The sequence below is a fragment of the Rhinoderma darwinii genome, chromosome 1 (genome assembly GCF_050947455.1).
Source record: "Rhinoderma darwinii isolate aRhiDar2 chromosome 1, aRhiDar2.hap1, whole genome shotgun sequence".
NCBI lineage: Eukaryota > Metazoa > Chordata > Amphibia > Anura > Rhinodermatidae > Rhinoderma > Rhinoderma darwinii.
This window is the reverse complement of record NC_134687.1, coordinates 481,051,108-481,075,768: the sequence shown is the minus strand read 5'-3', so window position 1 is coordinate 481,075,768 and position 24,661 is coordinate 481,051,108. Positions and strand designations below refer to the sequence as shown.

Sequence of the window (24,661 nt, the reverse complement as noted above, 5' to 3'; positions counted from 1 at the left end):
TATTTTTTTTTACTGAAATTCATGCAACTGCTGCAGAAATAACCCCATTCAGGTGAATGGAACTGATTTTCAGACGCAGACGATCTCTGTAACAAAATCTGCCGCGTGTGAATGCACCCTTAGGGTATGTTCACACGCTAGCTGTTATTTACAGCTGAAATGACAGACTGTTTTCAGAAGAAAACAGCTGCGTCGTTTCAGCCGTAAATGCTCCTCCTCGTAATATACAAGGCGTCTGTGACGCTCGTATATCTTGAGCTGCTCTTCATTGAGTTCAATGAAGAACAGCTCAAATTACGTGGCAAAGAAGTGCCCTGCACTTCTTTGCCGAGGCAGTCAATTTACGCGTCGTCGTTTGACAGCTGTCAAACGACGACGCGTAAATTACAGGTCGTCTGCACAGTACGTCGGCAAACCCATTCAAATGAATGGGCAGATGCTTGCCGACGTATTGCAGCCCTATTTTCAGACGTAAAACGAGGCATAATACGCCTCGTTTACGTCTGAAAATAGGTCGTGTGAGGGTATGTTCACACGATGAGAGGCATTTACGTGTGAAAAGACAGACTGTTAACAGCTGCCTCGTTTCACACGTAAATGCTCCTCCTCGCATTTTGCGAGCCGTCTGAGACGCTCGTAAATCTTGAGCTGTGCTTCATTGAGTTCAATGAAGAACAGCTCAAATTACGTGGCAAAGAAGTGCCCTGCACTTCTTTGCCGAAGCAGTCCATTTACGAGTCGTCGTTTGACAGCTGTCAAACGACGACGCGTAAATTACAGGTCGTCTGCACAATACGTCAGCAAACCCATTCAAATGAATGGGCAGATGTTTGCCGACGTATTGTAGCCCTATTTTCAGGCGTAAAACGAGGCATAATACTCGTTTACGCCTGAAAATAGGTCGTGTGAACCCAGCCTTAACCCAGCCTTAAAGTTTTCTGACACTCTTCTGTTAACCATGTTGGAAAAAATTGTGCATGCCACACCACTATTCCACTCCATGGTGATATTAGTAAATATGCCCCTATAAATCGAGAGTGAACATTGTAATTAAATGAATGCTTGGTCAAAATGTTAACTAGTAATATATTGCACATATGTCTATTTGCAGGGAGGCCAGTTCAGATTTTTAGAGTTCGTGATATTCATTGGTTCCTATCTTTCATACTTTGGATTGGTGAGTTTCAGTTCCACATAATACAGATTTAAGAATTTAATGTCAACTAAAGCCTCATTCATCATATATTCTTGTTTGTTACATATAGGCTTCAGTATTGATTGATTTCATGATCAGCCAATATTATACAAGAATCTGTGGTCCTAAGTCAGGACATCATTACTATGATGAGCAGAAGTACAAAGAGATACAAGGCCCCTGTATTCTCACGGTAATGCATTCATTTTATTATTGCCTAGACTTACTAAAATGTAGCCAGTCTTTGTGTTTAATATGCGTATACGCTATATGGCCAAAAGTATGTGGACACCCCTCCTAATTATTAAGTTCAGGTGTTTCAGCCACACCCATTGCAGACCGGTGCATAAAATCAAGCGCACAGCCATGCAATCGCCATACACAAACTGTAGCGTCCACGGCCGCGAACCGTCGGCCGCAGCCATGGATCTGTGAGCGCTGGCCCGCATCTCCTCCCTAGGAGACGCCGGCGCTCACTTCCGCTCCGTTCTGCTGGTCCTATAGGGTGCGTGCGCACGCTCGTGCCCGGTCTTAAAGGGCCAGGGCGCGCACATGAAAATAATCATCTATTAGCCCATGATCAGCCTGGACTATAAGAAGAGCCCTACCCCTTTACTCCTTGCCTCAGCATTGTTGTGTTTACCCGTGTTAGTCTTGCAAATGGTCTCTTAGTGTTATCCTGTACCTGCTACTTGTATCCCGTGCTACCTTTGTTCCTGTGCCTTAGAAAGTTGGAGTCGTGTTGTGCCACCGGAGACGCCTGCTGTGTTACACCACGCCTGGTGTCTGATGCCAAGGTCCCATCTGAGCCTAGCCGTTGCTACTGTCTGAACTAATACAGGTACCCTTGTGCTTGGACTATATATACATTGACTTGGTACACTGTTTGGCCAGATGCTATCCCGCTACGGCGGTACAGCTCAGTGGGTCCAAATACCCACACATCGTGACAGTACACTCAGGCCATGGACCACGCTGGTCAACTCAAGACCTTGACGACATCACAAGTCATGCAGGCGGATATGCTAGTCTGCCAATTACGACGGAACCAACTCCTCCAGGCGTTGAACGCCATTACACATCGGCTGGATGCGCAAGCTGCAGTCATCACAGCACCCGTTCCTGTTGCTCCGGCTGTTCCTCCTGCTACACCTCCTGTCAGTACCAGTGCTGACTCCCGATTCTCGCTGCCACTACCTCCTCGCTATGACTGAGACGCGAGGACCTGCAGGGGATTTCTGAACCAGTGTCAGATCCACTTCAGTCTACATGCCAGATCATTTTCTTCTCATAGCGCAAGGATCGCATTTATAGTCTCCTTACTGGCAAGGCCCTAGTATGGGGCGAATCCTATCCGGGAACGTCAGGGACCGGAGACCAGTGACTTCCAGTGTTTCCTACAGACTTTTCGCATGGTGTTTGAGGAACCTGGACGAGTCTCCTCAGCAGATGCATCTCTTCTGATCCTTCGCCAGGGGGACACCTCCGTGGGTGAGTACGCCATTCAGTTCCGCACCCTTGCGGCCGAGCTGTCCTGGAACAACGAGGCCTTGGTGGCTACAGGGACTGTCTTCTAAAATTAAAGATGAGCTTGCCGCTCGTGATCTGCCACCTACCCTGGATGACCTCAATCTTCTAACCATCCGGATTGACATGAGGATCAGGGAGCAATCTCAAGAGGTACGTCAGGAGAGAAGATTCCCTAAGCTGGCTCCTACCTTCCAGCAATCCCTGTTGCCCTCACCAGTTGTTCCACAAGAGGGGCCTATGCAGGTGGACCGGCTCAAACTGTCTGCCCAGGAGAAACACCGCAGTTGCACTTCGGGACTTTGTCTGTATTGGGGCCTCGGAGGCCATGTTGTGCGTTTGTGCCCTCAGAAGCCAAAAAAACTCCAATGCCTAGGATTGTTTGGAGAGATAACCCTAGGTGGAACAGCGCTAAATAGAAAGTTCTCCTCAAAACTGTACATTCCCTTGACCACAGTGTCTGGTGCAAAGACACACCGGGTCCCTGCCTATCTGGACTCAGGATCCGTAGCAAACTTCATCCAAAAAGACCTAGTGGATCTTCTCCAGTTGCCCACAGTCCCGGAGACATCTTTGGCTGTTGCCCCGGTGAATGGACTGCCTCTGCCCGACCCGATTGTATCTGAAACCAAGCCGCTGAAGCTCCAAGTTGGAGCCCTTCATTCTGAACTAATTTCATTTCTTGTTTTGCCTAAAGCCGTCAGTCCTGTCCTACTGGGCCTGCCTTGGCTCCGACTACATGCCTCAGTCCTGGACTGGAATTCCGGAGATGTTCTCCAATGGGGCTCCAAATGTCGCAGCCACTGTCTGTTACAGATCCATCCTGTCCAGCCTCCTCTGCCTCAGTCATTGGCAGGATTACCCCTACATTTCTCTCAGTTTGCGGATGTCTTCAGCAAGAAGGAGGCTGAGACCCTTCCTCCAAACCGGGCTTATGACTGCCCCATTGAACTGGTTCCAAATGCGTCCCCTCCTGTGGTCAGGTATACCCACTCTCCTTGCCAGATACTCAGTCTATGTCGGCCTATATCAAGGAGAATCTAGGGAGGGGTTTCATACAAAAATCCTCCTCCCTGGCCGGGGCCCGGTTCTTCTTTGTCCAAAAAAAATACGGATCTCTTCAGCCTTGCATTGACTACTGTGGTCTCAATCAAATCATGGTCAAGAACAAATATCCGTTGCCACAAATTTCCAAACTATTTGACCGCATACGAGGAGCCAAAATTTTTTCTAAATTAGACTTGCGTGGGGCTTACAATTTGATCCGAATCCGTCAAGGTGACAAGTGGAAGACAGCGTTTAACACTCGAGATGGGCACTACGAATAACTGGTGATGCCCTTTGGTCTGTGTAACGCTTCCGCGGTCTTCCAGGAATTTGTCACTGATATCTTCCGAGATCTTCTCTATATCTGTGTTGTGGTCTATCTCGATGATATTCTGATTTTCTCTCCAGATCCGACAACTCATCGGAGGCATGTTCGTCAAGCTTTGCTGCGTTTAAGGGAGAATCGTTTCTATGCCAAGCTGGAGAAGTGCGTTTTTTAAAATAATTCTCTACCCTTCCTGGGCTACATCATCTTGGATCAAGGCCTCAAGATGGATACTGAGAAAGTAAAGTCCGTCCTGGAATGGCTACGTCCTCAAGGCCTGAGGTCCATACAGCGATTTTTGAGATTCGCCAACTTCTACCAGCAGTTCATCCAAAACTTCTCTTCACTTACGGCTCCCATCTCTAACCTCACCAAAAAAGGTATGAACGCCTAGGTGTGGACTCCAGAGGCAGAATCTGCTATCAGTAGCCTTAAGAGTGCCTTCATGTAAGACACAACCCTCCATCATCCTGACATATCTCTACAGTTTCCGGTGGAGGTGGACGCCTCCTCTGTTGGTGCAGGTGCACTTCTGTTCCAGAGAGGTTCCAAAGCGAAGGCAGTGGTATGTGGCTATTATTCTAGCCTTTTTTTTTACTCCCGCAGAGCGCAATTACTCTATCGGGAGTTACTGGCCATCAAATTGGCTCTGGAGTGGAGACATCTACTAGATGGTGCCGCTCACCCCATCCTGATATATACCGACTACAAGAACCTGACCTATTTCCAGTCAGCCCAACGGCTGAATCCCCGTCAAGCCAGGTGGTCGCTGTTCTTCACCCGGTTCCAGTTTGTGCTCCACTATCGTCCTGCTGACAAAAATGTGAGGGCCGATGCCCTGTCCAGGTCATTTAAAACAGAGGACACCGTGGAGTCTCCGCAAAGTATCATTGATCCGTCCTGTATTTTTTCTGTTAATCCTCTGCAAGTTAGAGACGTCCCTCCGGGGAGGACTTTTGTGCGGTTGGCAGACAGGAGGAGAATCCTTCACTGGGGGCACAGCTCCAAAGTGGCTGGGCACGCTGGTGCTCATAAAACCCGAAAGCTGATCATTTCAGGTGGCCTACGCTGCCCAAAGATATTGTGGACTTTGTCTCGTCCTGCACTGTGTGTGCTTCCAACAAAGTTGCTCACTCCAAGCATGCCGGTCTGCTCCAACCTCTGCCTGTGCCCAATGCTCCCTGGCAGCTTATAGCAATAGACTTTGTCACAGACCTCTCTTCCTCTGCAGGATGCAATATGGTCTGGGTGGTGGTGGACCGGTTCTCTAAGATGGCTCATTTTGATCCGCTGGCCTACCTACTGTAATGGCGGGGTAGGGAGACAGACAGGTGAGCCCTAATCTACCCGCCACTCAGTCCCTGCCTACTTGCAACGGCCCATCCTAGGCGACGGCGTACAACTGGGCGACGGTCCCTACGCTCAATAAGTGCACGACAGACAAACAGACAAGGGTACACAGAAGTTAGGGAAATGGGGCAGTTGCCCACGGCAGCACCGTGAGAAACGAGAGTGGTGAACGAGCCGAGTCAAACCAGGAGTGTACGAGATACCAAACGCAGAGCAGGAGAGTAGTGAACGAGCCGAGTCAAACCAGGAGTGTACGAGGTACCAAACGCAGAGCAGGAGAATTGTCAGCAAAGCCAGGGTCAAAATGAAGCAGAGGACAAAATGTTCAAGCAGCAGCAGCAGAGCCAGGACACAGACAGAATCACAGGCAAAGGAGGAGCAGGAAATGCAGGTATAAATAGACAGAGGGCGGGAGCTAGCTCCGTCTGGCCAGGCTGTGATAGGCTCTCCCACTCCTCAGCCTCCCAGCCTGACTGGTAGAAGATCATGTCACTCTCTCAGACTTAGGAGGAGGTGCAGACTGATTACCCACGGGCGTCGACACAGAAGCTGTGTCTGGCAGATCCTTTACACATACCTTCTGCTTTTCGACTGGCTAACCTCTTCATCCAACACATCTTTCACTTACATGGCTTGTCTCTTCATATCGTGTCTGATCGGGGGGTGTTCAGTTCACCTCAAAATTCTGGAGAGCCCTCTGTAAACTCTTATAAGTGAAGTTGGACTTTTCTCCAGCCTACCATCCCCAGTCCAATGGCCAAGTTGAGAGGATTAACTAAATCATGGAGAATTATCTACGCCACTTCATCTCCACGCGGCATGATGACTGAATACAGCTTCTTCTATGGGCCAAGGTCTCATACAACCACACAAGTGAGTCCACTGCTTCTGCACCATTCTACATTGAGTACGGCCAACATCCACTAATCCCTCTTACTGTTCCGGCTACATCCCAGGTACCCGCAGCTGACTCTGCATTTGGAGACTTCTACAGGTCTGGCAGCAAACCCGGTCCTCTATTCTGCAGGCAGTTGATCGCATGAAGCGAAAGGCGGATACTAGAAGAGAACCGTCTCAGTATCTGCCGGGTACCAATGTCTGGCTGTCCTCTAGGAATATCCATCTGAAGGTGCCTTCCTACAAGTTTGCTCCCAGGTTCCTCGGACCCTTTGAGATACTACAACAAATAAACCCTGTCTCCTATAAACTTCGGCTGCCTCCTACCCTCAGAATCCCCAACTCCTTTCATGTGTCCCTTTTGAAGCCTGTGGTCCTGCACGCTATAGTAAGACTCATGGTCCCGCATTGGGTCCCAGCGGTTCGCTCTGATGTGTTCAAGGTTAAGGAGATCCTGGACTTCAAAAAAGTAGGAGGAAGAATTTTTTTTTTTGTAGATTGGAAGGGGTCCAGAGGAGAGGTCCTGGGAGCCAGAAGAGAACCTCAATGCTCCTACCCTCATTAAGAAGTTCCTCTCTCGCTCTGGTCCCAAGAAAAGGGGGCAAAAGAGGGGGGATACTGTAGCGGCTGCAAACCATCTGGTTTACTCACCCCCCCAGATGGTCACAGCCATGCATCTGTGAGCGCTGGCCCGCATCTCCTCCCTAGGAGACGTCAGCACTCCCTTCCTCTCTGTTCTGCTGTGTCCTGTAGGGTGTTCACGCTCGTGCCCGGCCTTAAAGGGCCAGCGCGTGCACATGAAAATAATCATCTATTAGCCCATGATCACCCTGGACTATAAGAAGGGCCCTGCCCCTTTACTCCTTGCCTCAGCGTTGTGTTTACCCGTGTTAGTCTTGCAAATGATCCCTTAGTGTTATCCTGTTCCCAGTGTTCCCGTACCTGCTACCTCTATCTTGTATCCTGTGCTACCTTTGTTCCTGCGCCTTAGAAAGTTGGAGTCGTGTTGTGCCACCGGTCACGCCTGCTGTGTTACACCGTGCCTGGTGTCTGCTGCCAAGGTCCCATCTGAGCCTAGCCGTTGCCACTGTCTGAACTACTACAGGTACCCTTGTGCTTGGACTATATATACATTGACTTGGTACACTGTTTGGCCAGCTGCTATCTCGCTACGGCGGTACGGCCCAGTGGGTCCACATACCCACAGATCGTGACACAAACATTGGCAGTAGTAGTAGTAGTAGTAGTAGTAGTAGTGTGGGTCATATTAAAAATCTCAGTGACTGTCATCTTGGCACCGTCATAGGATGACACCTTTGCCACAAATCAGTTTGTGAAATTTCTGATTTCCTAGATCTGCCCCGATAATCTGTAAGTGCTATTATTCTGGAGGGGAAGTGTCTAGGAGTAACAACAACTCAAAACGGTAGACCACAAAAACTCACAGATTACCATGTGTTAAACAAAACCTAATGCAGCAAAATAACTTTTTTTTTTCCTCTTCTGAACTTACTCTCTGGTTGTCTTAGACAGAGGAAGCCATAAATCTTGTGGAAATTTAGACCCCCGTCCACAACTTGTCCTTATGGTCTGTCACAATATATATATTTGGTATCTATTTTTACCTTTATAAAACAAAGAAAAATAAAAAAATAAAATAAATACTGGTTGTGTTTGGCACCATAATAAACCCCCTATGCCGAAAAAATATATATTTAGCCATTATAATACAAAAATAAATATTCACCCTTAGAAAGCATCATTCCAAAAAATTGCTGTGGACAATCAGGCCTTGGTCCTGGAAGGTTAAAGGGGTTGTCCCAAAAAAAACTTTTATGACAGTTATGCATTTTCCATTAATAAATGTTTTAATTCAGTACTGTCTGCTAAATATACTGAATGCATACTTTTATTCCATTCTTTGCTAATTTAAAAATAAGCTGGAAATAGTTAAATTCAAACTAACCATCACATTCCACTAAAGTATTAGTAAAAAAAATAAAACATCTGACTCACAACGCTGTTACGTGTGCATATTACTAGTAGACAAATAAATTGTTACACAATATTAACGGGGGTAGCATGGTGGCTCAGTGGTTAGCATTATTGATTCAAATCCAACCAAAGGCAACATCTGAACGGAGTTTGTATGTTCTCCCCATGTTTGTGGGGGTGTACTCCAATTTCTTCCTATACTCCGAAAACATAAAAATACAGGACAGTGAATAATGAGAACTTCTGTGCAGTGCTGTGTAATATGTAGGTGCTATATAACATAAACAAATAATAAATAAACTACAGGAAATCTCTACTGTTGTTTTCAGTCATGTCTCAAGTTTATGTCTTATGTGGATCAAAATGATATTATCATGGTGGATAAAAAGTTGAAGAAAAGTTTACAAGAAACAAAGGGTCATCTGATTAAGGTATGTAAAAATAAACACCAGTATTTTTTTTTGTAAATTAAACAATTGGCACATATAAAAGGAATATTACATAACTAAAAAAAAAACCTGTGAAGTCATAATTTTATTATAAACAGATTTTGAGTCAGCATGGACCCGTGAATTAATTACATTGGCACCATCTCGACTCAAGAGTGCCTCTGAAATTAAAGGGACCTGTGAGCAAGTTTTCTAAACTATTTTATTTGCTTTGTATCCAGGGCATTGAGCATAGTATTTTCTTCTGGGTGGATTTTCCTACAAAGACATGCAGGGAAGTATATGCCTGGCATAGACCTTAACCCGTTAGCGACATCCACCATACATGTACGGGGAATGTGAGCTACTCCAATATGGCACACACTCTGGAACTGAGCCCGAACCATATTCAGTGGATAAAAACACGAAAAAGGCCATACTTACAAATGGACACAGCCAGGCCAGAAATGCTGATGAAAGGGCGAGCAGGTGCTTTAAATAATAATAGTCCAGGACTGGGGCATGTAGTCGGAGCCAGGGCAGGCCCATTAGCACAGGGTTGATGGCTTTAGCCAGGAAAAAGAACGAGCGGAGCTTGGAATGGAGGGACCCTACTTGGAGCCTCAGTGGCTTGGTCACAGCTATGTGCTGTCTTATACTAATACATTAACGATACTGAAGTGTTTAGACAGTGAATAGACATTCCACAGGATGTCTATTCACAATCCCTGCACTTCGTTACTGTGTCTGTGGTAGTTACAGCAGAGCAAGCGTTATCTCGCGAGATTACGCTGTAGATGACAGGTTACAACAAGATTACGCTGTGCTCTGCTGTAACTACCACAGACACATTAACGAAGTGCACAGATTGTGAATAGACATCCCGTGGAATGTCTATTCACTGTCTAAACACTTCAGTATTGTTAATGTGTTAGTATAAGACAGCACATAGCGATCTAAAAGGATCCCTATACGCTGATTGGTCTGCTTCATACACTCCCCTGTACAACGCCCACTTGGTCTAAAGTAAAAACACGCCCACTTGGACATTAAGACACTCATTAGCATAAATCTAAAAACGCTAATAAAGTGGTGAAAATAGATAGTTTTTTAAAATAAAAAGCACTGCTGTCAACTACATTATAGCGCCGATCTCCTTATGTAGGAGACAGGACACTTATAATGTGGTGACAGAGGCTCTTTAATGTTTCTGTTCTGATTTTTGTCATGTTTACAGTTTGTTTGTAACCTTGTATGCTGTATCATTGGAGGTCATATATTGCAAGTCTTATGTCCCAGCACATTACTTGAATGCATCCTTGTAACCTATGTCATCAGGGCTAAATATTAAGAATTTCATATAACTGAGTACCTGTGTTATTGTACTGAAAACATCACTTTTCTGTAACTATGTTTTATTTAATTTGCATTTGTATAGTGATTCTGACCACCCATGCTATTGTAAAACTTGTATCTTTTTTATTTATTTTTTAATTTTAATAAACAATGTCGGAAAAACTACAAATCGCCCCGCAAAAAAAGTCCTCACTTAATGGAAAAATAAAAAAGTTATGGCTCTCAGAATATAGTGACACAAAACAAGTTTATTGTAAATGTAAATTTTTATTTTGTTTGTAAAGGTAGTACATCATGAAAAAAATATATATAAATTTGGTATTGCTGTAATCACATTGACAAGCAAAATAAAGTTTATTTGTTATTATTTACCACACACCGTGAAAACTAAACCCAAAAAACAATGAAGGTGTAACTTCCACAGCCGCGGCCATGGATGAGTGAGTGCTGGGCGGCATCTCCCTCCTGAGAGACACCGGCACTCATTTCCGCATCACTGTACTGGCTCCAGTAGGGTGCGCGCGCACACTCGCGCCCGGCCTTAGAGGGCCAGTACACACACATGTCAGAAATCTGTAATTAACCCATAATTACTCTGGACTATAAAAAGGGCTCTGCCCTTTCACTCATTGCCTGAGCGTTGTGTTTACCCGTGTTAGTCTTGCAAATGGTCGCTTAGTGTTTTCCTGCTCCAAGTGTTCATGTGCCCTGCTGCCTGTATCCTGTATCCCGTGCTATACCTGGTTTCGTGTCCTTGAAGAGTTGGAGTCGTGTGCTGCTTGCATCCACGCCTGCTGTGTTACACCCTGCCTGGTGTCTGCTGGCAAGGTCCCATCTAAGCCTAGCCATTACTACTGTCTGATCTACCACAGGTATCCTTGTGCTCGGAATATAAACTTTGTCGTGGTACCCTGTTTTGCCAGATGCTATCCCACTACGGCGGTACGGCCCAGTGGGTCCACAAACCCACAAATCGTGACAGAAGGTATAATTGTTTTTCCCATTTCATTCCACAAATAATTTTTTTGCCGTTTCCCAGTACATTATATGGTACATGAAATGGTTCCATTAAAAACTACATCTCGTCCTGCAAAAACAAGGCATAATTTGGAAAAATAAAGAAGTTATGGCTCTTGGAATGCAACAATGGTAAAAAAAATTGTCTCCAAGGGGTTAAAGAGGATCTGTCACTAGATTATACAATGCAAACTGCATACATTGTTAAAGAGCATCTGTCACTAGTTTAGTAATGCCCAATCTCCTAGCTAATCTAATAGGCGCTGTCACACTGATAATGCTAGTGAAAATTGTGTCCCAAAAAGTTTATTATTTTAAAAGTTATGAGCTTATTTCTAAATATGCAAATGAGGCTATACTAGCGGTAATGGGGCGGTAATGCTGCTTTTTCTCTGTGGGCAGTGTTTGTGTTGCCTGTAAGACGCTGTCCAATCAGCGTCATACAGCTTCTCCCCTTCCCTGCACAGCGTGATCTCCACTTCAATCGCGAGATCACGCTTTTACACTTTTTGCTGCTGCTCCTTCAAAACATTGCCTCAGCACCAATACAGGGACCGTCTTCCTGGATAGCACTGAGGCGATGTGTTGAAGGAGCTGCAGCCAGAAGTGTAAACACAACGTGATTGAACCTGAGACCATTTTCGCTGCATTTATCAGCGCGACAGCGCCAATTAGATTAGTTAGGAGATTGGGCATTACTAAATTAGTGACAGATCCTCTTTAATCCTTTCAGGACGCAGCCACCTCCTTATTTTTCAAAAAGCCATAACTTTTTTATTTTCCGTCAATATAGCCATATGAGGGCTTTTATGCGGGACGAGTTGTAGTTTTTCACTGCGCCATTTATTGTACCATATAATGTATTGGGAAACTGGAAACAAATTCTTTGTGGTGTGGAATATAAAAAAAATATATATAGCTCTATCTTTTGAGTGGTTTAGATTTTACGGCTTTCGCCATATTGTAAAAATGGCATAGTAACTTTATTCTACCGGTGAATATGAATACGGCAATACCAAATTTTTATATATTTTTTTATCTTTTACTACATTTACAATGAAGAAACTAATTGTTAAAAACAAAATTTGTGTTTTGTCACCACATTCTCAGAGCCATAACTTTTTTATTTTTCCAGCGATTGAGCGGTATGAGGGCTTATTTTTTGCGGGGCGACCTGTACTTTTTAATGGTACCATTTTGATTACTTTTTATTTCATTTTTTGTGGGATTTGAAGTGATCAAAAAAACAGCGATTCTGCCATTTCATATATATATTTTTGCGGCGTTCACCGTGCGCGATAAATAATGCTATATGGTAATATTTCGGACATAGAGGCAGGGCTTAACAGGAGATGAGGAAAGACAGCATTGGGGGCTTTCATTAGGCCCCTGGGCTGCCATGACAATCATCGGCACTCCCCGATCGCATTGCGGTGGAGGCCGATGAGCTGTCAGAGTGGGGAGCCCCCCTTTTTCGAACATCTTAGATGCTGCGATCGTGCTTGATAGCAGCATCTAAGGGGTTAAACAGCCAGGAGCAGCGCCGTTTCTGTTCCTGGGCGTTAGTCCCGGATGTCAGCTGTAAAACACAGCTGACACCCGCTGCGTACGGAGTGGCTCAGCGGGTGAGCCCTCTCCAAACATCAACCCCCGCACCACCATGCAATAGTACATCGAGGTGCGCGAACAGGATAAATAGATACTCTTAGACCTAAGGAAGCTGGTGTATTTACTTTGAAAATCTGTGTAAGCATGGCTGTATAATCCTTTCTAAAAATCCAAGTATATACATGAGATAAACTAAATTTCTGCCCACCTACAGCTGAGAAGCTCCTTTCAGTGTCCCTCCTGCTGCTGAAATCTTACACATACTTCATGCAAGCTGCCGTTTTTCTGGCTTTGCAGTAAAAGTAAGCAGCATATAGAGTTAAAAGCTGCAATTGCACACCAAAACTGCTGCTGCAAGACAGGTTCTCACTGCAGATCCAGGTAAACTGCAGCTTTTACTGAGTATGTGCGAGATTTCAGAATGGTGCAGGGGGAGGAGGGACACTGATAGGAGCTTGTCAGCTCTAGGTGGGAGGAGATTGAGATTACATCATATACAGTATATACTTAGTTTCATGCAAATGCTTGGTTTCATAAAATGCTCATTTTAATATCAGGCTGGAAAACTGAGAGGAATACACAGTTATTCTGGCATGGATTTTCAAAGTGCATCAGTCTCATCAGGTCTTAGAGATCTATTTAATAATGTACGCAGTTTGTATTATGAAATCTGATGACAAATTGTCACAGAAAATGTGGGATAATTGGTCATGGGGCCAGCAGAGGGTGGTGTGCACCCACTTTGTCACCAAGGGATTTGATGTAGGGCAGAACCAGGGAGCAGAGTAATAGGGAACCCCTGGTATTCACCCTTTAACCCCTATGCAGGGATCTGGACTTCGTTGCTAGGGAACCCCAAGTTGTTCCCCCCCAGAGTAGCCTCCCTTGGTGACAACCAACGTAACAGGTGAAGTGCAAGCTCAAGTACAGTAAGCGGAGTCAGGTATAGCAAAAGGTCAGGGCATGTAGCAAGGTTTGTCATGGGTCACTAGCCAGGGGTCAGGACAGGCAGCAGAGGTTCATCACGGGTCACAAGCAAGAAATCAGGGCAGGTGGCAGGCAAGAATAGTCAAGAGGAATCAAATTTCTCTGGCAAAGAGCACAGGAAGGGGAGGGCCCTTTATACCCAGGAAGAGCTAAGTGAGATAATTTGGAGCACACTGGATTTTTTTTTTAAGAAAAAGAGAATCAGCGCTTGTACTGGGACCGAGAGCATACTGTCTGCGGCGCCAGCCAGAAGGGAGAAGATGTCTGAAGCTGGTAAGTATATGGTGACGGTGGCAAGGAGGAGAGGGCATTACAGTATCCCCCCCCCCCCCCCTACATCCCTTTTTTAGGCTTGTGGGGAAACATACCATACAATTCTTTGAGGAGAGATGGAGCATGAATATTTTTCATAGGTTCCCAGGATCTCTCCTCTGGAACAAAGTTCTTTCAATCCACAAGGTACAAAAAAAATTCTCCCACCCTCTTGGCATCTAAAATTTTAGTGACCTCATATTCGGTGTCTGGACAAGAAGTTGCAGAAGAAAGAGGAGTCGTCTTGGAAAACCAATTCAGTACTAGCGGCTTGAGGAGAGACACATGAAGAGAATAGGGAATTTTCTATACTGAGGAAGACAGAGTTTGTAGGAGACAGGATTGATTTGTTTCAAAATAATATAATGACCCAAGAACTGAGGAGCAAACATAAAGCAAGGACTCCTCAAATGGATGTGCTTGGAGGAAAGCCAGACCTTGTCTCCAGGAAGAAATTGAGGAGGAATTCTGTGTTTCCGGTCTGCATTTTTCTTGAAGCAATCTACTGCTTTTAATAAAAGATTCTCTTGTCTCCTGCCAGTTGTGTAAGAATCGGTCATGAGAAAGGTTAGCTGCTGGAACCTCAGAAAGTGTTGGAACTAGTAGAGTAATTATAGGATGTTGCCCATAAACGAAGAAGTGTGAGGACTGTGTAGATTCCCCAAAATGATTATTATAGGGAAATTCTCCCCACAGAAGGAGAATGGTCCAGTAATCTTGCAGAGGAGAGAAAAATTTCCTGAGAACGTTCTCTAATACCTGAATGATCCATTCCACTTGTCCATTAGATGGAGAGTGGTAGACAGATGAAAAGTCCAACTTAACTTGTAAGTTGCAGAGTGATCTCCAGAATCTTAGAGTTAACTGTACTCCTCTGTCGGATACTATATGCTTAGGAAGTCCATGCAAGCGAAAAATGTGTTTGGTGAAAAGAGTAGCCAGATACTTAGCAGAAAAAAAGATCAGTCAGGGAAATTAAGTGTGCCATCTTCAAGAAAAGATCAACCACTACCCAAATCACTGTACAGACAGAGGAACGTGGTAAGGCCCCATGCACACGACCGTATTTTTCATCCGTAACTACGGACCCATTTATTTCTATGGGCTACAGACACCTTTCTGTATTTTTACGGATGGGTGTCCATGCCATATAAGTTATAGAACATGTCCTTTTTTTGTCCGTAATTACTGCACAGACTTTCCCATAGAAGTCCATGGGCGCTTCAGTAATTATGGACGGCTACGGATGTGCATCTGTAGCCGTCCGTAATTACGGAAGCGTTGCTATGCGACACCACGGGATTACCCTTGATTCCTCCCTGTTTTTTTGTGGATCCATAAATACGGATGCATTACAGATGCACTATGGACTGTATTTACGGACACCCTTTCCGTATATGCGGATGATTTACGGATGACTATAAATGACTACGGATCCGTGTTTACAGACAGTATTTACGGATGGATGAAAAATACGGTAGTGAACATGAGACCTAAGGCCCCATGCACACGGCCGTGTCCATAATCACGGTCCGTGATTACAGGCACGGGCGGCCGCGGACAGCCCCCCACATTTTCGGCCCGTGCTTCCATACTTTGTCCGTAAAAAGCAAAAGATAGGACACGTCCTATCTTTTGCGGAGGCTTTTTACGGCGTAGACACCGTGGGAAGGTGCCTGTGGTCAATAGAAATTAATGGATCCATAATTGCAGTCCAAAATTACGGTCCGCAATTACAGACGAATAATACGGTCATGTGCATGGAGCCTTAGTCCGTAATAAAATCCATAGCAATATGATTTCAAGGAGAGCTAGTCATTGGCAAAGAATGAGGCAATCCAGCAGGTCTTTGGTGTGAAACTTTATTTTGAGCACAAATGGTACATGGTGCAACATAATCATAAATGTCCCCGGACTTAGAAGGCCACCAATAATGACAAGAAGCTAGATCTAGTGTTTTACGAACACCAGGATGTTCAGAGAACTTCGAGTAATTACCCCAATGGAGAATTTATTTTCTTAGACTAGGAGGAACAAAAGTCTTTCCAGGAGGAATGTTGAGAACTTCATCAGGTGCCACTGATAGAATACTACTGGGATCAATGATAAATTGAGGTTCAGGATCCTGATCTTCAGGGTCAAAAGAGCGAGATAAAGCATGGTCCTTCATGTTTTTGTCAGCTGGTCGAAAATGGAGGAAGAAAAAAAATTGTGAGAAGAACAAGGCCCAACGTGCTTGATGAGGATTTAGACAATGTGCCATCTGCAGATACAATACATTTTTGTGGTCAGTATAAATAGTGATGGGATGATGTGCTCCTTCATGTAAATGTCTCCATTCTTCTAGAGCCAATTTAATGGCCAAAAGTTTGCAATCTCCGTTGCCATAATTTTTCTCGTCAGGAGAGAAGGCCTTAGAGAAAAATCCACAGAAGAAGGTTTTTCCATTATTTTTTTTATGGGAAAGCACAGCACCCACTCCTACAGATGAAGCATCCACTTCAAGGATGAATGGTTTATTTGGGTCTGGTCTATGAAGAACAGAGGCAGAGGAGAAGGCCTGTTTGAGACTGAGAAAAGGTAATTCAGCCTCAGGTCTCCAATATTTAGCATTGACCCTTTTTTTGGTGAGAGCTGAGATGGGTGCCACCAGAGAAGAGAAATGAGTAATAAACTGTCGATAGCACAATAGTTGTCAAATCCCAGGAAACATTGAATGGCTTTGAGTCCTTGGGACGTGGCCACGTAAGTACTTCATTCAATTTAGCTGGATCCATTTGAAGGTCCCTGATCAGAGCTAAAATATCTAAGCAAAACAGACTGGATCTCTCAAAGATACATTTTTTTAAGCTTTACATAAAAAATTATTGTCTTTTAAACATTGCAGGACCAGACGTACTTGCTTGTGATGGGTACAGAGATCTGGGTAGAAAACAGGAATGTTGTAAAAAAAAACACAACACAGCTGTATAAGAGATCATGGAAAATGTCATTAACTAGTTCTTGAAAGACAGATGTATTGTCCATCTCTAGTTTTAAATGTGGTTTTCCACTCATCTCTGTCACAAATACAAATTAAGTTGTATACATTCCCCCGTAAATCTAACTTGGTGAAAATCTTGGCTCCTTGTCAACAGTCGAAGAGCTGTGAAATTAACTGTAGAGGATATATGTTTTTTACAGGAATTTAATTTAGTCCACGGTAATCAATACAAGGCATTAACGTACCGTATTTTATCTCGATGAAAAAGAAGCTCCAGCAGGGGAAGAAGACTTGCGAATAAATCTCTTCTCCAGGTTTCTTTGATGTATTTCGACATAGCTTACAGGTCCAACTCAATGAATTAGAATATCATCAAATAGGTCAGGCGAGTTTGCTGGCCAATCAAGCACAGTGATATGGTGGTTAATAAACCAGGTATTGGTACTTTTGGCAGTGTGGGCAGGTGCCAAGTCCTGCTGGAAAATGAAATCAGCATCTCCATAAAGCTTGTCAGCAGAGGGAAGCATGAAGTGCTCTAAAATTTCCTGGTAGACGGCTGCGTTGACTCTGGACTTGATATAACAGAGTGCACCAACACCAGCAGATGACATGGCTCCCCAAACATCACTGACTGTGGAAACTTCACACTGGACCGCAAGCAACTTGGATTGACGCCTCTCCACTCTTCAACCAGACTCTGGGACCTTGATTACCATTTGAAATGCAAAATTTACTTTCATCTGAAAACAGGGCTTTGTAACACTGAGCAACTGACCAGTCCTTTTTCTCCTTAGCCCAGGTAAGACGCTTATGACATTGTCTCTGGGTCATGAGTGGCTTGACACAAGGAATGCGACAGTTGTAGTCCATGTCCTGATTACGTCTGTGTGCGGGGGCTCTTGAAGCACTGACTCCAGCCACAGTCCACTTCTTGTGAATCTCCCCTAGATTCTTGAATGGCCTTTTCTTGACAATCCTTTCAAGGCTGCAGTTATCCCTTTTGCTTGAGCACCTTTTTCTACCACGCTTTTTCCTTCCTCTCAACTTTCCATTAATATGCCTGGATACAGCACTCTGTGAACAGCCAGCTTCGTTAGAAATGTCCTTTTGTGGCTTACCCTCCTTGTGGAGGGTCTCAATACGTCTTCTGGACAACTGTCAAGTCAGCAGTCTTTCCCATGATTCTGTAGTCTACTGAACCAGTCTGTTGGACCATTTAACCCCTTAGTGACCAGCCCATTTTAGGCCCTAATGACCAAGCTATTTTATTCGTTTTTCTATAGTCGCATTCAAAGAGCTATAACTTTTTTATTTTTTCGTCTACATAGCTGTATGAGGACTTGTTTTTTGCGGGATTAGTTGTAATTTTTAATAGCACCATTTTAGGGTACATATAATTTTTTTATTAACTTTTATTAACTTTTTTTGGGGGGATTATAAAAAAAACTTGAAATTCCACCATTGTTTTATGCGGTTTTTAAATTGACGCCGTTCACTGTGCGACATAAATAACATGTTACCTTTATTCTATGGATCGGTACGATTACTGCGATACCACATATGTAGAGGTTTTTTATGTTTTACGACTTTTGCACAATAAAAACAGCTTTGAACTAAAATTATTTGTTTTTGCATCGTTGCTTTCCAAGAGCCGTAACTTTTTTATTTTTCCATCAATGTAGTGATTTTTTGGGCTTGTTCTCTGCGGGACGAGACGTAGTTTTGATTGGTACTGTTTTGGGGTGCATGGGACTTATTGATTCATTTTTATTATGACTTTTTTGGGGGGCAATGGAAAAAAATTGCAATTTCGCCATTGTTTTTTGCGGTTTTTTTTACGGTGTTCACCTTGCGGTTTAAATTACATATTAACTTTATTAATGGAGTCATTACGGTCGCGGCGATACCATATATGTGTACTTTTATTATTTTTTTACACTTTTACTAAATAAAACCACTTTTTATGGAAAAAAATGGTTTTATTTATTTTTTTACTGTACTTTTTATTAATATTTATTTCACATTTATTATTTATTTCACTAGTCCCACTAGGGGACTTTACTGTGCGATCTTCAGATCGCTGCTATAATGCTTTGGTATACTTCGTATACCAGAGCATTATTGCCTGTCAGTGTAAATCTGACAGGCAATCTGTTAGGACGTGCCTCCGACACGTCCTAACAGGCATATGTCCAGGGCAGACCTGGGGGCTTTTATCAAGCCCCCGGCTGCCATGACAACCCATCAGAGACCCGCGATTGTATTTGCGGGCCGCCGATGGGTGACAGAGGGAGCTCACTCCCTCTGTAAACAAAGTTAAATGCCGCGGTCGCTATTGACGGCGGCATTTAACGTGTTAAACGGCCGCGATCGAAGTAAACTTCGATCGCGGGCATTGGAGCAGGAGCTAAGCTGTCATCAGACAGCAGAGCCCCGGCTCCAGCCTGCACGGGAGACCCGTGCAGGACTCAGACTAGGCGAATGTGAAAAGGCGTTAGCCTAGCCTAAGGCCCCTTAGTGACGAACGTTAAAAGGCGTATTGTTGGTCACTAAGGGGTTAAAGGCTTAGGAAACCTTTGCATGTGTTTTGTGTTGATTCGCTGATTAGAGTGACACCATGAGTCTACAATCTTGAACTTTTACCAAATATTCTAATTTTCTGAGAGACTCAATTTTGGGTTTTCATTAACTGTTAGCCATAATCTTCAACATTAAAAGAAAAAAATGCTGGAAATAGATCACTCTGTGTGTAATGAATCTATATAATATAAGAGTTTCAGAGTTTTTGAATTGAATTACTGAAATAAATTAACTTTTTGATATTCGAATTAATTGAGAAGGACCCGTATATCTCAGGAACAGACAAAGGATATAACCTACCCTGAGGAGGAGTGGAATTGGGTAATAATTCAATGGCACAATCGTACGATCTATGTGGTGGGAGAGTCTCTGCTTGACGTTTACAGAATACATCTACATAACTGGCATAGGGTTTAGGAAAACTGCCCAGGACTGGTTCCAAAGGTTGAAGCCTTGGCAGATAAATGACAGGCACACATTTTTGATGACATGTTTCCCCCTATCGGGTTTTCTGAGCAGATGTCCAGTCGATGACAGGAGAATGTTTTTAAAGCCAAGGAAGACCCAGGAGAAGAGGACTGAGAGAATTTCTCAGTAAGTAGAATGAATTCAGCTCATGGTGAAGTGCTCTTACTTGCATGGGTATAGGCTCGGTAACCTGGTGGATGACCTTGGATAATTCCCATCCACAGAAGAAATAGAAAATGGCTTGTCCAGTTGGAGCACAGGGATTTAATAGCGAGTAACCAGGGATTGGCAGGGAAATTTCCCGGGGAGCCAGATTTCAGAAATGCTTGGACTGTCAATTCAACTCCATCAGCAAGCTGATAGGTATAGTAATTTTTTGAGTGTCAGATATAGTGCCTAGTGTAGCCTCTTCTACTTGCCCTAGGCATTGGAGTTTTCCGGTCTCACCGGACAATTATTTAGAAAGTGCATCTTTCCACCACTGTACAGACCCAGGTTACTGGATGTTTTTCACCAAAAAGCTTAATTCTGTCCACCTGCATGGGTTCTGAAAGGGGGATGACAGTCAAAGTACCCGACAGGTCTGACATCTCTCATGGAACGGAATATCAATACGATTGGCTAAGGATATCAAATCGTCCAATGTAGTAGGAAGTTCCTGACCTGCCTATTTATCCTTGATGTAACCTGCCAGACCTTTCCAGAAAGTAGCAACAACAGCTTAGTTGTTCCATTCATTGTGCCATTGTTCTGTGGCTAAGGTGCGAAACTGGATGGCATATTGTCTAACAGAAGAGATGCGCTGACTGAGCTTGAGAAGTGATGAAGCCGCAGATTATGCCTGACCAGGGTTTTTTTATTAAACACTAAAAAATAAAAATTGCAAGGCTTGAATATTGTTCATGATGGGATTGTTTCGTTCCATAAAGGTGAGTGGCTCACCAGACAGTAGAGATAAGATGTAGGCTACCTTAGCATGTTATAATGCGCCATCACCTCAAAATGGATTGTGCATTGACCCAAGAACCCCCTACAGGACTTGGAATCGTCTTTATAGCATGGGGGAGTAAATTTATGCAATCCAGGACTAAAAGCTGCAGCTTGAGATGGTGGCCTAGGCGCCACAGGTGATGCTGGAGCAGATATGACCTTTAGAAGAGACATTCTGTAACAGTTTATACAATTTATCCTGGCAACACTTTGCCTAGATAGTTCTTGAACCAAGTCAGAAACTTCAGGCAGGGTTACATCAGCAGAGTCCATGGCCAGAGCAAACTGTTACGGGGCCCTAAGGATGAACTGTCACAAAGCTAGCAGAGGGTAGTGTGAACCCACTTGTCAGCAAGGGATTTGACTTAGGGCTGAACCGTGGAGTGGAGCCTAAGAGAACCCCTGGTATTCACCTTTTAACCCCTACACAGGGATCTGGACTTCACTGCAGGGGAACCCCAGGTTGCTATCCCCAAAGTAGTCACTCTTGGTGACGGCCAACGTAACACGTGAAGTGCAATCTCAAGTACAGTAAGGTGTGTCAGGTATAGCAAAACTACATGACAAGCGGAAAGGTTTGTCACGGGTCACTAGCAAAAGGTCAGTGCAGGTGGCAGAAATTTGTCACTTGTTGCAAGCAAGAGATCAGGGCAGGCAGCAGGCAAGGATGGTTAATAGGAAATGGCAGAGGTCAAACACTGGAAATCCAATAAAGATATAGCAGATATTTTACACAGGAAGGGGAGGACCCATCATACCAAGAAAAAGCTGGGTGGAATAATTTGGCGTTCGCCAGCCTTTTAAGAGAAAAAGTCAGTGCGCACACTAGGACCGACGTGGGCGGCTGCCAGACTCTGACATCAGAGAAGTTAGGAGCGGGGGAGCAGGTAAGTATATGATAACAGGGTTTCCTGTTGCTGGGACCCACAACAATCAGCTATAATCTTTTGTGGAACCCAGCAGCAAGAGTAAAATTTTGCCACCACAAGGAAAATGAAGCATTACATATTGCCCATTGAAATAAATGGGCTGTACATGCAATGTACGGATGTGCTGGGTCTTTCAGAGTAAGACACTCTAATAGGATTTTTGAACATTATATTTTTTCTAAACCAGACAACCCCTTTAACTAAATGGTGATCAACCTACCATGTTGTGGGGGCCTCAAATGTGTTGACTCAAAGGGCCATAACTCAAGTTCTGACTGGGATGGAACAATGAGTTGGCATACACATTCATATCATGCTTTTTTACACAGGTATATTCATCCCTCTCAGGTTGCCGGAGTGGCGGATTGGTGCAGGGTCTGGGTGTCGGCCCCCCAAGCCGATCATATACTGATGACCAATCCGGTCGATAGATCATCAATTGTCAGAACGTGGAAAATCCATTTGATTAGTAACTATTATGTGTGGAATAACTACATGTCCAACAAGCAGATACATTTAATTTTAGAAATTTGTGGTGTTTTTCACAAATAAACACTGAATGTTTTGACCAAATTTTACCACTAACCTAAAGCACAATGTGTCATGAGAAAACAATCTCAGAATCGATTAGATAAGGAAAAGCACTATATTTATAAGCACATAAAGTGACACATGTCAGATTGAAAAAATGAGGCTCTGTCAAGGTCAAAACTGGCTGCAGTGGGAAGGAATTGATGGTAATAGAATAAATTGTATTTCTATTTAACGTATCTTTTTTAATACTTTTTATTTTTCAGAGAGGAAAAATGACTTCTAGTGACATCTATACATGGATGGGAGATCCTGCAGCCATTGGAATAGAACCAGTACCTATTACCACGAAAGGCTTGAGTAAGACCTCAGCAATTCCTGCATGGTGTCAATGTTCGAAATGCTACAAGGAAAATGAGTTTGAGAATCAGCTCTGCTGCCGATCAAAAAAAGGGGAGTGCATTACTAACTCCGATATGTTTAAGAAACTGGTTCTGAACAAACACACACTGGTGTACGTTCTTCAGTACAGTGATCCACTATTAAACACACGCTCTTTAGATAGTGAAGAACTTATAAACTGTGCAGAGAAGCAATATATAAAGTGGCGTTTTGGGTGTAAAAGGGATATAATGGGCTATGCCAAAGTTCCAAGTTGCTGTAAATTTGAGATTAGAAATGTATTTTCCAGTGACGTTCGAGAAACTTCATTAAATGCCACAACGCAATCATCATCTGTTGCTTTACAGAAACCCCTGCTAAAACAGCATCATAGGTGATGATTATACTGTTATTAGCAATTACATTGTCTTTTTGCTATGAACAGTACTTTGCTACTACTGATGTGTCCTTTCTTACCTTTTCTCTTATCTCAACATATTCTGAGATGTGTGGTGCGACATGACCAGCTTTAAAAAACAAAAACATGATTCTGCGATAGTCTGTCCCGAGATGTCTATACTATATGTGTGGCCACCCGTGGTTGTGATGTGTATTGCAGCCTATCAAGGGTTTCAATAGTAAATTGCAATATTATATTGAATTTATTTAATGAGAAATTGGAGTCCCTAACTAAATTCAAGCAAAGGTAAGGATGGACACATCTGTATGTACTCCCTCTTTAAAACCATTACACTGACGGCAGGCAATTGATATGTACATTTGCTAAGAAAACAGGAATAGCACCTGCGGCCATACCCCTGCAATCTCAGGCAAAGGCATGATCTGCAGCGTATGCACTAGGTTTTGAAACAAAAGCAAGATTTATTTTCATAATTTAGATCCCAGATAGCTGTTGAAAGAGTGTATAGAGCATGTGGGGTCTATAGTGATACTTTCCAATAATTGCCAACATAGCTGTTATAGTGACGTTTCACGTTAATATTTGTTTAATACAGATATTGGATGAGATTTATCAAACTAGTGTAATAGAAAAGTAGAGCAGTTGCTCATATCAACCAATCAAATTACAGATATAATTTTTCGAAAGCCAGCAGCAACCTGACTGGCTACTATAAGCACTTTTCCCTTGCACTTAGTTTTTTTAAATCTCCACAATGTGTTTAACCCCTTAATGACCTATGACAGATATATCCGTCAAAAGCGGGTGCTAGTTCCCGCTCTGCTGTGACGGATATATCTGTCTTTGGAATCTCATGGGTACTGACACTGTACTCAAAAGATTAGCGGCAGGAGCACGGCAGTTATACACAGCCAGGCTTTTACCGCACCTGCCATGATCAGTGATAACTCCAATCCCGGCAGTTTTACCCCTTAGATGCCGCGATCAATAGCGACCGCAGCATCTGCGATGGTTGACAGTGTGAAAAGGCTCCCTCTGTCAGTCCATCGGCACCCTGCAACGCAATTGTAGGGCTCTGATGGGTTACCAGGGATGTAACAAAGGTCCCTAGGTCTGCCATTGGTAACTACCAAAAAATATAAAACAAATTAATGAAGAAAGGGTTTAATTCATTTTTATTATACTCAATTTAAAGAAGCAATTTTAGGCACAAGAGCAGCTAAAGAGACAACGTTAGGCTCTGTTCACATCTGCGTTGGGGTCCCATTCTGACGTTCCGTCTGAGCTTTCCTTCAGAACGGGACCCAGAGCAGTACCGGATCTGTCACAATAGA

At 43.7% G+C, this 24,661-nt stretch overlaps 1 protein-coding gene across 1 annotated transcript in view; it reads left to right on the top strand.

Annotated features, from left to right (window-relative positions):
- The window catches only part of P2RX7 (purinergic receptor P2X 7), a 121,812-nt gene extending 97,698 nt beyond the window's left edge, over positions 1-24,114 (top strand). The window contains exons 10-13 of the mRNA XM_075834497.1: positions 1,112-1,177; positions 1,266-1,388; positions 8,666-8,767; positions 22,792-24,114. Of these exons, the coding sequence (XP_075690612.1) occupies positions 1,112-1,177; positions 1,266-1,388; positions 8,666-8,767; positions 22,792-23,304 (804 nt within the window). The 3' untranslated portion in view covers positions 23,305-24,114. The remainder of the gene's footprint in view (positions 1-1,111; positions 1,178-1,265; positions 1,389-8,665; positions 8,768-22,791) is intronic.
- Positions 24,115-24,661: the final 547 nt, after the last annotated feature.